Source organism: Anabrus simplex, chromosome 4, assembly GCF_040414725.1.
Source record: "Anabrus simplex isolate iqAnaSimp1 chromosome 4, ASM4041472v1, whole genome shotgun sequence".
Taxonomy (NCBI): domain Eukaryota; kingdom Metazoa; phylum Arthropoda; class Insecta; order Orthoptera; family Tettigoniidae; genus Anabrus; species Anabrus simplex.
In genome coordinates this window covers 234295915-234311006 of record NC_090268.1, presented here as the reverse complement: position 1 = coordinate 234311006, position 15092 = coordinate 234295915, and the positions used below count along the sequence as shown (strand labels likewise).

Sequence of the window (15092 nt, the reverse complement as noted above, 5' to 3'; positions counted from 1 at the left end):
AGACCCTATGTTGTTCTTGTCAATTGATCAGTGGGCTGTGTCTCAATCTCATTGGTTATTCTTCATTTCCATTAATGGTGATTTTTGTTTTAAGAAGCAAAACAAACAGGATTATCAGCCTCTCTGCCCCTCTTAATATTAATTTAGGAGAAAATATAGAAAAGGCCTACCCTTTGAAGAATGCTTTTTTTTTTTTTTTTTTGCTAGGGGCATTACGTCGCACCAACTCAGATAGGTCTTATGGCGATGATGGGATAGGAAAGGCCTAGGAGTTGGAAGGAAGCGGCTGTGGCCTTAATTAAGGTACAGTCCCAGCATTTGCCTGGTGTGAAAATGGGAAACCACGGAAAACCATTTTCAGGGCTGCCGATAGTGGGATTCGAACTTACTATCTCCAGGATGCAAGCTCACAGCCGCGCGCCTCTACACGCACGGCCAACTTGCCCGGTCTTTGAAGAATGAAGTTACTGGCTAAGAAAATGGAAGTGCCACGAAAGTGGGGAAAATAATAATGTTATTGGCTTTATTACGTCCCACTAACACCGAGGTGACAGAATATAGTCCCACAGGAGTTCTTTTATGTTCCAGTAAATCTACCAACACAAGGCTGGCGTATTTGAGCACCTTCAAATACAACCAGACTGAACCAGGATCGAACCCGTCAAGTTGTGGTCAGAAGACCAGTGCCTCAACCGTCTGAGCCATTCAGCCCCACGTGGGGAAAATAAAAGATCCCCTTGACCTTCAAAAGCACAATATTTCCGAGGTCAAAAAAGCATATGAGTAGACCAAGAGAGGTCCAACAAGAAACTGGCACAACCAAGTGAAAGCAATGACAAATTCAGCTAAGATCTCATGGTCACAATACTGCACCATAAGCTGTGAGTGTCCTGGGGGAAAAGACTAGCTATCCTTTTTGTCCATTTCTGTATATAAAATTTACATTTTGTATGGTTACATTGTGAAAATGATCATTTTGTTTTAAAAACCTCTACATGACAAATAAATACCTCAGAAACCACATTCAATGTCTGTCTGTCTGTCCATCTGTATATTTGTTCAAGTATCACATGTCAACAACAGGGTATACTTATATGAAACTTGGCATATATTTTACAATTATTGTGTTACCCGAGATACTGGGTCAATTGGCATTATGATATTCAAACAAGGAAGGAAAGGGGTTAAAGGGTGGGGTAGAAAGTTTTTTCTTAATATTTTGAATATGGTGAGCTTTATTTAGAAATATTTCCCACAAAACTTACTTTAAATCTAATTTTAAACATTTTACGTCATGACAGTGTTTTTAGTAGATAATGTAGATATTCATCAAATTTTTTTTTCTTTGCCAAGTCCATCAAGGGCAAGCTTCACTGAGATTGAAATATTGATAAGCCAACAAGGGGATAATGGTGGCTGTAGTCATGATGGTCTATTCTATAGAGTAATAAATAAGATACAGGATTGTGAGCGACTGTTAGAAGACCACAACAATGTTGTGAGGTAGATAGCAACTTGCTCGTTAAGTAGCTGTTATCCCTTGATCACTAATCTCTCCAACATTTTCACTAACTATTCATCTGTGGGACTATGGAAATGAAACCTTTATGTTACTTTTATGTACATAATAAAGTAAACCAAAAACTAAAACTACACATATACAAGCACAGTTTTCTATTTTCAAAGTCCTAAAAGTCATAGCAGACAATGAAAAGCACTTGTTCGATTCTTGGTCTCTGCTGATCTCTATAGTGACCAATACAGTTCAATACGTTCAAAGGAGAAAATCGCACAAATTTCCTTTCTCACAATCTGTTTTGGGTTCAATCTCTCAATCACTACATTTTCTCTGAAAACAACAACCAGTATCGTACTTTATGACCACAGTAAATTTTGTTGTGAAATTAAACATGAGATCATGTTTCTTTATCAGCAACTTGGTTTGTCCTACTTTAAGCGTGTCTTATTAATATTTGCTAATGATGATTCACTATAAGGTCTGTCTATTTGCTCTTAACAACCTATATAACATTTACACACTCTATTCAGGTACTTGATCGGAGTTCATGCGATGACTGTACTGCTCAGCCTCATCTAATGCCTCCACTTGTTTCTGAAGTTTGTCCTCAGTTGGGCTCAGTTGTTTCTTCAGGTCGTTAATTGCTGTCATTACTTGCGACTTAAAAACCTGAAAATCACTGTCCAGCGATTGAAACACAGTCAGAGGGTTGGCAGCAGTTACAGCGGAGTCTAAGAGGGCTTGAAAGTCCTTCATCACCTGTTCAAATTCATTTACTTTCACAGTTGCCTGTTTCAGAGCCATGACGGGAGTGTAAAACTAAAGCTAATCAATTTATGTTCCACAATTATGCACAGATCAACATTTTCTGCAACTTATTATATGAATTGAACAGGATGCTTATGGAGCGATCTTACTCATGCAGCACACAGTAGTTGCTATCTTGAAGAAGATTTGTGAATTTTGATAGGTATTTTTTGCTGCAAACTTTCAATTTTGATGTAAGACTGCTGGTCACTACGAGAGATTTGACTTAAGTAATTTTCTCCCTCACTTTCAAAGTAGAATTTCTCAGACAAAACACATATTATCATAACACTGAAAACACCTAGGTGATAGCTGAAAGTCTGGCTCACAACCAACAAGCTAGAAAGAGGACTATAGAGTGGACTGCTTATTTTAAGCGATTGATTAATTGATACAAGGAAAGATGTTCATTGGGGTAATCACATAAACAGAATTGTGAATAAAGGTTACAGATCTCTTCATATGGTTATGATGGTATTTAGTGGTTATAGTAAGGATGTGAAGGAGAGGGTGTATAAGTCACTGACAAGACCCCAGTTAGAGTATGGTAGACGAGTTTCTGCCACATTTAAAGTCAAGAATTTCATGTTTGGTCCGTACTGAATAGAGATTACAAAACATTAAGTTAAATTGTACAAGATTCACCTTTTCAATACAAGATAAGTTGTTGATTAAAATTACAACCTCATTTATTAAATGGTACCGATTTCAACATCCATGGACGTCATCATCAGCCAAATAGGGTCATTGTACAAAGTTAAGACACACAAAATTGACCCTCATAATTAAAACTGTCTATAATAAGTTAAAATACAAAGCATATTTATGCTAAATGTCCAGGTTTGAACATGTAATTAGTACAAGTTTGACAACTTGTTAGTCACAAATAAAATAAAAAACTGAAGCTGAGAAGCCTCGCAGAAAATAAGTTCAAAGTCTTTGACAGTCTTAAAATTTTTAGATTTGGATGCTTTGTACAGCACAGGCAGCCAACGTATGTAGAAAAATGTATGCTAAGTGTGATGCAGTAATGTTAAATACATTGAAAGAAGTGGATGATGCTCCTCTGTGAACATAAAAACAATACTAAGTCAGTAGATAATACATATTTAAAAAATCTTCGTAAATATGATGTTATGTCGTATTGTGCTGGAGTGAGTGGATCTTGTGACTGGAACTGTGTGCTGAAGAAGTTAAAATATTCTCGATCCAATGTGAGCCTGCAGTATGAAAGATAAAAACAAGTTAAACTCAGATAGTGGAAATGAGGCAAGAAAGTAAAGCTTTATGAAGAGACTCACCTTTAGGTTGGCTGGTTGTGTGTGCTGCGGAGTTGAGTTGAAGAGGAACTGACAAGGGAGACATGTGGACCGACTGGGGAAGGAAGGGGAGAGGGAGGAATGTGTTAGATAGGAGGAGGGAGAGGGGCGATAAATGGGGCAGGATCAGTGGGTTTTGGAGGTAGGAGAGGATATCGCGTCAAAGAGTTATGTCCTATCTGAAAGACTGAGCTATTTTCCTGAATTTTGAACATATTAAACACTGCAATGAGAACATCAAACAGGATTTTCGGTTCCTCAGAGATGTCATTTAAATTAAAGTTTGAATTTAAAAACTGGTCTAAGTGAATGTAGCAGCTTTCGGTAGTATCTAAAAGAGGGCCCTTGTTAAGCGTGTCAAGAATCTCAATATCCTGGTCTATTCCATAAAATTTGTGCTTAGCATCGTGTATATCCTGGCCTACTGCGGAAAATCTATTATACCTGATTGCATTCGTATGTTCCGTGTACCAAATTTTTATGCTCCGGCCAATTTCAAAAGTGTTTTTGAAACTGGATTGGGAGCTATTGATGGTTTATCAATATATGGTATAATTTTTGTCACAAGTAACAACATTTCTTCAGGTTTTCTTTCACACTTGTTGAGTAAAGATGCCTCTTAGCTGAGAAAACACTGCAAGGGCTATTGCACTATTTAAGAATGGCCGAAGCATACATTAAGCTGCTATTTGGAAGTATCCACCATTGCTCTCAGATGATTCTATGAAGTCAGTATCTATCAGAGATGGCATGCATCAGGCCATAAGACGTCTGCAACTGCCAAGGGTGAAAGGGTTTTGATCCTTTAGGTCTTGCAAGATCACTACACTACCCCGATCCAGGATGGAAATCATCTCGCAGCAGTAAGAAATGTTGCAGTAAGTGAGAAGACTGTAATATGAAGACTTGTGGAAGCCAATTTGCAGTCAAGAGGACCTCCCACTGATGTGCAGCTTACTCCCCAGTACCAAGCAGCATGTTCAGAATTAGAGTGTCAATACCAGAAATAGACTATGGACCAGAGATCAGTAGTTCTCTTCACAGATGAGTCACAATTTTGTCTGTAGTTGCCTGACCATACAGAAGGACAGAGGAGCAACATTCACCCTGCAATATCTCTGAGAGGTCGTTGTTTGGAAGTGGCTCTGTCATAGTTTGGAGTGTTATCAGCTTTGAGGCTCCCTTATTGCACACCAATACTTTGAGGAGGTGTTGACAAAGCATGCTGTCTCCTTTGTTACATTTGTTGGAAAAAACTTCAGACTTATGCACAACAATGCCCGCCCACATCTCGCTCATTGTGTGTTAGAATTTCTTTGAGGTGGGGATACAAACCCAACACTGAAATTTTTATACTGTTAATGAAATGAGACCAGCAATATTGAAGGAGTGGATGCGCGTCCTCCAGAGCCCTGTGGGCAGATGGAGTCTGTCATTGTCACTAGGGGTGGAAACACACAATACTAGTGTGATGAAAATGGCTAGTGATAGCAATAGAATATTCTGTTGTAAAATCATGAATTAAGTTGGTGTCCCTTTCATTCTGTTCAGTGAAAATGCAAAAATTTGTAACTTCTGGAAAGAAGTCATAAAATATTATTAAAAAACATAATTATTACCTTTGACTATCAGAGTAATGTGCGCAGGGTACAGTCAATGCAATTTGTTGTGTAATCAACACAAAGCAAGGTATCAGGTATATAAATGTAACATTAAAAAATGAAGAGATCTATTTCTTTCACTGGTCAGCATAGTTTAAGAAACTCTAACTTGTGGAATGAAATGCTCCTGATATTTTTGCTTCTTATTGCTCAGGAATATTCAGAGAATGTTCAAAATGTGTAAGGAGAAGAGGATACAATATCAATATTATGTTCCCATTACAATATCAATATTCATGAAAGTATAAGGGAGAAAAAACAAAACAAGTGTCACAAAATTGCTGAAATGTGTTTGTTAATTATTGAATCATCTTATACATTGATTCTGAATTTTCTTTATATATTAATTTCAGCACGAGTCTGGTAGACTGTGGTTTGCAAGATTCGTCAATGCCCAGCGTGTTCATAATAAGAGAGTTGACGAGTCTACTTTTTACAGCCTCGTTCAATATTTTGCCATTGTCCTGTTCGAATGTGCTGATGCTGATGACTTCTCTCCAGCTAAATCACTGATGAATATGTGCTTCACCTTCTATCATGAAGGTAAATATAAGTATAGAATATAGTGTATGAAAAGTATAAATTGCACTAATTGCAAAATGGACATAAAAGAATGATAAAGAGCACTTGATTACACAGGTAAGGACTTGCATTTTACTTTTATGACAAAGTGCAGAATTCAACAATATACAGTACAAAGAAAATTACAGTTTTCTACTTCTTTTTTTAAGTTGCTTTATGTCACACTGACACAGATAGGTCTTATGGCAATGATGGGACAAAAAGGGCTACGAGTAGGAAGGGAGTGGCCATGGCCTTAATTAAGCTCTGATTTGAAGGGTGGGATCTCTTCCACTTTCCCTCTTTAGGAAAGGGTGTACAATATTATCACCACAACCATCTCTCCTTGCCGAATGTCACCTCACCTTCATATTCACTTTTTGTATATTTCAATTAATTTTCCTGGTGTGAAAATGGGAAACCATGGAAAATCATCTTAAGGGCTGCCGACAGTGGTGTTTGAACCCATTATCTCCTGAATACTGGATACTGGCCGCACTAAAGTGACTGCAGACAGTTTTCTCTAATTCAAAGAACACCTATATGTATATAAACAAAAGAAAAGACAAATAAATTGACATCACTTGAGTACTCCACAATATGATCACTCTGAGAAGTGGAAGAATGTATTCAGTTGGTGTGGCTGTAGTATTTTTATAATAAATTCTTGAAATATACAAAAAGTGAATATGAAGGTGAGGTGACATTCGGCAAGGAGAGATGGTTGTGGTGATAATATTGTACACCCTTTCCTAAAGAGGGAAAGTGGAAGAGATCCCACCCTTCAAATCAGAGCTTTTGCTTTGGTCATAAGTGCCCATGCAAAGTTCAGTAAGGCACCCTCCTTTTAGAATAAGAATCATAAATTTTTTCAGCCACTGCTTTGGCCATAAGTGTTCATGACAAGGTTCAGTAAGGAACACTCCTTTTAGAAGAAGAATCATAAATTCCATCTTCATGATAAATGTAATGGAACAAAAAATAACTAATATTTTAAAGATATCATGGAACATTAAACAACTTGATCTTCTTTTATATCAGGAACAGTGATATGCATCTCTCGTCACCTTCAACAACATTTTATATCACAGTTACATATAAGGCGACATCAGGAGAGATTGCTGCAAGCAACAAAAGGCTTAAATCAACTCTACAGCTTTCACATCAACTCTTTTGGATATAATTCCTCACAACTACGATTGAAGTTCAGGAAAGGATTTTTAAAATCCTTGGAACATCTTGAAAGATCTTTAGAGAAAGCTAGGGTCGCCAAGTAGAAAGATAAAACCCCTCTATGTCTTGAATCGCATGGAACCAAGGGAATTGCTAACTCTCAGCCACACACACCAATGATTGAATGGTCTGGAAGTCCTTAGACTTAGACCTGGTGTTGGTAGTATAAATGATACTACACCCTCAATCAATCAATCAATCAATCAATCAATCAATCAATCAATCAATCAATCAATCAATCAATCAATCAATCAATCAATCCTGATCCGCATTTAGGGCAGTCGCCCAGGTGGCAGATTCCCTATCTGTTGCTTTCCTAGCCTTTTCCTAAATGATTTCAAAGAAACTGGAAATTTATTGAACATCTCCCTTGGTAAGTTATTCCAATCCCTAACTCCCCTTCCTATAAATGAATATTTGCCCCAGTTTGTCCTCTTGTATTCCAACTTTATCTTCATATTGTGATCTTTCCTACTTTTATAAACGCCATTCAAACTTATTCGTCTACTAATGTCATTCCACGCCATCTCTCCGCTGACAGCTCGGAACATACCACTTACAAGTGACTATTCTCATTTTGGTTCCGTATTGAAGTTGACGTATGTCTCAAGTATTATTACAATATTATAAGTCCACCTGTTCAATACAATACAATACTTGAGACATACATACCACTTAGTCGAGCAGCTCTTCTTCTTTCTCTCAATTCTTCCCAACCCAAACATTGCAACATTTTTGTAACGCTACTCTTTTGTCGGAAATCACCCAGAACAAATCGAGCTGCTTTTCTTTGGATTTTTTCCAGTTCTTGAATCAGGTAATCCTGGTGAGGGTCCCATACACTGGAACCATACTCTAGTTGGGGTCTTACCAGAGACTTATATGCACTCTCCTTTACATCCTTACTACAACCCCTCAACACCCTCATAACCATGTGCAGAGATCTGTACCCTTTATTTACAATCCCAGCACTTTTTATTATATATATACAGCATAGGAAATAGGATGACTGCTGAGATTAATATATTTTTGTTTTAACAAAGAGTAAAACTGATACATAGAACATAATAACACAACAAGAAAATAAAGCATGGAACAATGGTGAGTGCAGTGCTGGCAACTGCTACACATGCTCTCCCCAGTGATAAGTTCCAAATATCTACCGGGAAAGGTGACAACTCGTAATTCTTTTGGGTTGACATGGCTGGCCCATTGATGATGCAGCCGGTGGTGGTGTTGAATTGTTCTCATGAATTGTCAATGGTAGATTTGCTTCATTTGATGGAGTCTGCCAGGATCGATGTTTATAGTTTGTGTCCCAACAGGTGTTGCTACTGGGAAATGTTTCTCAGCTTGAGACAACACTTGAAAGGGTCCATCATATGTTGGCTGAAGGGAAGTTCTGGTTGCATCATGCCATATGAAAATGAATTTGTTGGTGCTGAGAGTAGAGAGGATGAAAACTTTCTTGACACCATGGTGCTCAGTTGGAATGGGTTTGAGAGATCTCATATGCTCTTTAACTTGAAGAGGAAGGTAGGAACATCTGCAGTCATCTTGTGATCTTCTACAACATCTGCTGGGAGCTTGATGGCTTGAAGTAATTTCAGCAGGGATGGTTTCTGCTTCTGGTATGATGTACGATCGAAGTCCCATCAGAACAAGTGATAACTTATAAGATATAAACTTCACGGTTTTTATCCATATTGAATTGTGATCACAATAATAACTCTAGCCTGAATTGTTTTTTTGTGCAGTAAAAACAAAAATAGGTGGGTTTTATGAATTTCTTAACATAGAATTCAAGAAAAAATTAGTTTTGGCGTATCATGTCTGGTTTAGTGGCAATTTTACAAAATGTTATTTTGCTGTTATGTAAAATTGTTGATACTTAATATTGCTTAAATTTGATATATTAATGTAAATTTCAGCTTGCAAAACGTAATCATATTTTGCACACATTAAATACACATAAATGCTGCTTTGTAAGAAGGTAGATGGTTTGTATTATATTTTTAATGTATATTGAAATTTGTGAAACTGAAGCATAAAGCGCCTATTTAGTTTCGGCTGTACAGTTGCTTTTAAATTAATGTAACCGTACCTTGAATAAAAATTACATGGTTAAACATACATAGTTATGTTACTTACATTATGTGCAGGTTAGATTCACACCTCCGTATTTTCCCGTTTTCCGTGGAATTTCTGGATTTTTTAGGTTCTTGAATGATCTCTAGAAGGGTCATCTCGTGCAATCAACCTATCGTAATCGGCCATCATATTCACATCCCAACGTCCCTGATAGCACCATTCGGCATCTTTGAGATCCTGGTGAAACTTTTCACCTTGTTCTTCACTGATAGCTCCTAAATTTGGAGGGAAATAATCCAGATGCGAAGCTAAGAAATGAAGCTTAAGGCTCATATTACAACCGAGTTCCTTAAACTTTACCAACATTTTCCTTACAGTTTCTTTGTATTGAGGGTCCTTAATGTTGCCAAGGAATTTAGTCACTATATCTTTGAATTTATTTCATGCCTCTTTCTCAATTTTGGTCATCGTATCTGTGAAATTTTTATCCTTCATCAGTTTACGAATCTGTGGTCCATCAAATACGCCTTCTTTGATTTTTGCATCTGACAATGAGGGAAATTTAGTGGATAAATATTGGAAGCATAGGCTACTTTTATCTAATGCCTTTGTCCTCGGACACTCGCGGCACTAAAAGCCATACGCCATTTCATTTCATCTAATGCCTTGACATACTGTTTCATCAATCCTAATTTGATGTGGAAGGGTGGAAGTAGACATTTTTAACGGTCAATAAGGCTTACATTCAAGACATTTTTGGATCCTGGTTGTAGTTGTTTCCTTTCTGGCCAATTCACTGTATCCCAGTGTTTATCCCATGCCCTGTTATCCCATTCACATAGGAAACAGGGAAATTTTGTATAGCCTTCTTGTTGTCCCAGCAACAATCCAATGATCTTCAAATCACCACAAATTTGCCACCCATGCTCGTGATATTTCATTTTTGCAAGCACCAACTTTAAGGTCTCGTACGTTTCCGACATTTTTGGGAGTGTGCAAGTGGTATGGATGCCATAACATTTGTATTATGAAGCAAAGGGTCAATAAAAAACACGCCAGTTACTAGAATCATACTCTTTCTCTCCCAATTGACGTAGAAGATTTGAAACATCCGTATAAAATACAAGTTCATCTTCGTGAGTATAATACTTTCGGACTGTTATCTTTGAAACAAAACTGCTTTATCAGTCCATCATAAACATTGCATAAGGGCTGGGGCTTTTAACACATCTGTTTATTCAAGTGGTCTAAGATGCAAGACAAACGCTCAACTGTCTTATCTTCAATCCTACATACCTTGCAGTCTATTGCGTACCTGGGGGAGTTTGTTATGAATTTACCAGGAAACCTCCAACTACAAAATGAAAATTTAGACAGCAATAAACCTATAATAAAATGCAAACAGTAACAAATCAAATCACATAATTGTATTCTAAAAAAAAGTTGCGCGAGAACATCTCTCAACATTACATCTTATGAATTCATGCAGATACGAAAACACCGAATTGCGTCAAAACTAGACGTGATAGGAAAATAATAGCATCATTTTCGGAATCAAGGCAGCGATTTCCATAAGAATTACATATTTTCTATTTTACCGTCAAATCATGTTGGCTAGTGTAATTTATTAAATTAATGTCATAATGGTCCACCTTATCAATACTATAATATGCAATATCATTGAATTACATTACTAAACTAGGGACTAGTTTTGGCCTTGGCTGGCCATCTTCAACCTTAATGTAATACATCTAAAATAACAAAACAAATGTACAAACACACAATTAAAATTCATCATTCAAAACAATTTAAGCAAATACAGCAGCCTAAGTATATTAGAAATACAGGATTTCACGTCTATGCTTAAATTAGTTATAAGCAACAATTATTTCACTTTTGATAATGTTATTTATCAGCAAGAAGGATTGGCTATAGGATCGCCGGCTTCGGGTATCTTAGCCGAGATTTACTTGGATTTTGGAACACACCAAAATTGATGATAATAATAACAACTTTGACAACATCCCTTTCTGGGCACCATAGTAATTATGGATGAGAGCATCACAGACTCTGCTACCACCCTCATTAATCAAAATAACATTGACCCGCAAATAAAATTCACACTAGAATCCAAAATTGAGCAGAAAATTCATTTTTAAGGCTTAACTATTATCAGGCACCCAAACTACTTAAGATATACGATTTTCAGAAAACCCGCCCAAACAGTCACTACAATCCGTCAAGATTCTTCACACCCCCAAAATCACAAACGAGCAGCGTACAACAGCATGGTGTACCGAGTCTTCAATGTTCCAATGTCTAAAAGAGCCCTCAGAAATGAGTTGGACACCTTTCGTAATATAGCTAAATTAATGGATACAACAGTTTCATTATTGAAAAAATTGTTCTACCACTTTGAAAAAAGATTTTTTTTAAAAACCCCTCCCTTCCTATCTTTACGCTCAACGAACAAATTTATGAAGTCATCAATATCTTTAAAAAGCACGATATAAAAGTAGTTTTCAAAACCAACATTAGGAATGCACAAGTCTTACATAATGCCACATCCATAAACAAGTTCAATAGTTTTTCAAAATCAGGAGTATACAGGATTATTTGCAACAGTTGTAATTCTTCTTATGTCAGACAGACCAGGAAGAATTTTAACATAAGGAATTCGGAACACGTCAATGCCCTGAAGTACAATAAATTTTCAGCTGTAGGACAGCATATGCATGAGTATAATCTTGAATTCACAGACATAAAACAAGATGTGGAAATTCTCAAAATCGTCAACAAAGGACCCTCCTTAACATATATACATACAGTTCTATATTTAAACCCAAATCATAATCTTAATGACATTTCAGAAAAGCCAAATATCTTATTTGACCTTTGATTTCCCATTTTTAGAAACATCAAACCAACAAGTCATAATTCAGTTTTTCATAATATTCACAGCACCTTTCCTCAGAAGCCATCTCTTTTCCCACACCCTTCGGCCCCTCCTTAATTCCCCCCTTCCCCTCCAAACCCCCACTCCTTTCCCAACCTCTACCCTTGCTCCACCCCCTCCTCAACCCTTGCCCCGCCTATCTTCCTTTTCCTTTGAATCTCACAACAATTAGTATGAGGTACACAATAATAGGCCACACACCACATGCTGCAATGAGGGGTAAGTCTTATATAACCTATGCCATTTGACTAACACGCTCTCTCCTTCAATTCATTAATATTATCTAATTTTATCTATCATTTATTCAGATTAACTTCATGGACACCGCAATGAATTGCGAATTTATACCAGCCACAAATTAAGAATGTGTCAGTTTTAACCATACCTTCATGTACCGTCCTAACAATGTCCAACAGCATTTCAGCATGATTTAACAAACACTACGGGGAAAATTTCATTTTATTTACGTTGGTTGATGTGGAAACACCATCTAGCAGTTTTGCGTGAGCTGGTGGTTATTTACAGTGGGTTGCATACTGCTAACACCACTCAAGTAGATTTGGTGATTGATGATCTAACTACAGAATCAACATTTACCAGTTCCCCTTTTGCAATTGAAATTGTAATGATTAGCAATGATGGAACTAACAGTTCTATGAATATTAATGCAAGAAAGAGTCTGGATGATGAGCATACTCCAGATGCTAAGAATTTAGAGTCTAATTTATTTTTCAAATTTTACACATATTTCATCCCAGATTTTAAAGTCGATTGATGTTTGTACATTTGTTTTTATGTCAATTGTGTGTTTGTACATTTGTTTAGTTATTAAATGTATTACATTAAGGCTGAAGTCCCTAGTTTAGTAATGTAATTCAATAATATTGCATATTATAGTATGATGTTTAGTCTCACTGAGTGATGATAGCCACTTAATGTTTCTGTTCTAAAAAAGAAAAAGAAGAAACACATGAAATGAAGTAATATCTTCTCCTCGCAGAGTTAGGTATCATTCCAGCCCCATGCGAAAAATATGTCAGTGATTTCCTAAAGACTGTGAAGTAATTGTAATTGTAATTTTACTGATTACTTGTTGAAAAAGTCACTTGTAATTGAGAAAAATATTTCTCAGGTAACTGTAATTCAGCCCAATTACTTTTATTTTATACTGTACTTTTCACATCACTACATAGACCAAAGCAATCATTGTGGCAGTTAGTGTTGGCCTCCAGACCCTATGTTGCTTAAACTTGGCAGAAGTAGTCAGATTTTTGAAGGGCAGAATATATCTCATTCGGCGCTACACTTCGGCATTTTAGATCTCTGTTGACACATGGGTGTTTACCCAACAAAATGAATTAAACCTCAATAGTAAGTTGTTCAATAGAGTTCAGGTTTCTGTCACCTAGTCGTGTGGAAAGAAATGTCAAAATTGAACGTAGGCAGCCTGAATAGCGAAAAATAAAAAATGCGACATCAAGAAACTCGAGCGTTTTCATCAACAGAGACTTTGTTTCACCTAAAATATCAAATGGAAGGACCCAGTCTCCAGTCTTGCAGTTCTTAAGGAAGCATGCATGGGCAGTGTAGAAGCCTCCATTATTAGCCATCAGCTTTGATGGACTGAGAATGCCTGCCATATAAGCGACACCAGACTTTCTTGCTAATTCCTGTACCATCCAATTTTCTCAGGCATAAGACCACCTAGGACCCCTTTAAGGTGGTATAAAAACCAGCTTAAACAAACTATGAAGGTCACAAATATCAACCCTGAAATCTGGGACATACTTGCCAAGGATCATTTGTTTTGGTGTCAGACCGTCTGTACTCTGTTTAACTGTTTGAGCAAGAACATCGCAAGCTAAATAACAGAAACACACGCTCCATCAGATGCAGCCTCACCCAACCCTCATCCATCTAGTGCAATCCGTGTCCATGCATGTTTCATGCTAGAATTAGCTTGTTCAGCCATCAAAAGTACAAGTGTGAACAGCATTGAGTGCAAATGGACTGTAAGCAGGAAAAATTATACACTCGGAAACACTAACAACCAATGATAGTGATGATAATTTCTATCATATGTTGTTATACACTGGAATTCTATCCTGTATGTTGTCATACAAGAGTTGAAAATTTGGACTCGACATTCCATGCCTGTTCACCTCAAATATACAATTCAACAAAGTTTGCTGGAGTTTGCTGGAGGCGTTGATATGTGATCAGTCCTACATATAATGAGTCAGGCCATTGCTGTCTACTATGCCTTTAAAACCTCCCCACTTAAACTAATTGCCCATACAAGCAGTAATACAAAAATTCTCTACAACATCGCACCACAAGCAGGTTGACCTTCTTCCAGCACTCAATAAGCACAGAGCACTGCTTAAACCCAATGTATCTTCTGACAAATCAGCTTGTTACTGAGGTATTTAGTATGTTCAAAGCATTCTCTGTCTTGCTGCCAATTTTTTCAAGAACAAGAACTGTAATTTCACAAGTAAGCTTGCTTAATAGTTTGTCATGACATCTGTCAGATGATGCACACTTCAGTAAGCATAATTGGTACAAAATAGGAAGAACAATTTCAGTCAACATTTCATACATTATACTGGACACACATACCTTGGCTTCACACACAAACTGGAAATTCATAATCCACACAAGTTGTTTGGTGGGGTAACATAGCTTATCAGATATATCCCTCTTGTAAATAAGATCTGGTAGTGGGGAACTTATTTTACTTCTACCGACCAAATCACAACATAATTTCTACTTAATCTTCTTCTGTACCTGCCAAACTACAGTACCTGAAAAAAAAAAAAAAAATTGAAGCACCCAGAAGAAATGGTTGGATGTCAATGTAACTTCACACATGAACACACCATCAGTGGGTATCTAAATGATTACATTGCAATTCTCTGTGATAGGTAGAACAGCCATCAGAG

At 37.0% G+C, this 15092-nt stretch overlaps 1 protein-coding gene across 1 annotated transcript in view; it reads left to right on the top strand.

The window, feature by feature from the left end:
* Positions 1-15092, top strand: part of LOC136872606 (uncharacterized protein KIAA0513) — a 95415-nt gene that overhangs the window by 56177 nt on the left and 24146 nt on the right. The window contains exon 5 of the mRNA XM_067146410.2: positions 5660-5849. Coding sequence (XP_067002511.1) covers positions 5660-5849 — 190 coding nt within the window. The remainder of the gene's footprint in view (positions 1-5659; positions 5850-15092) is intronic.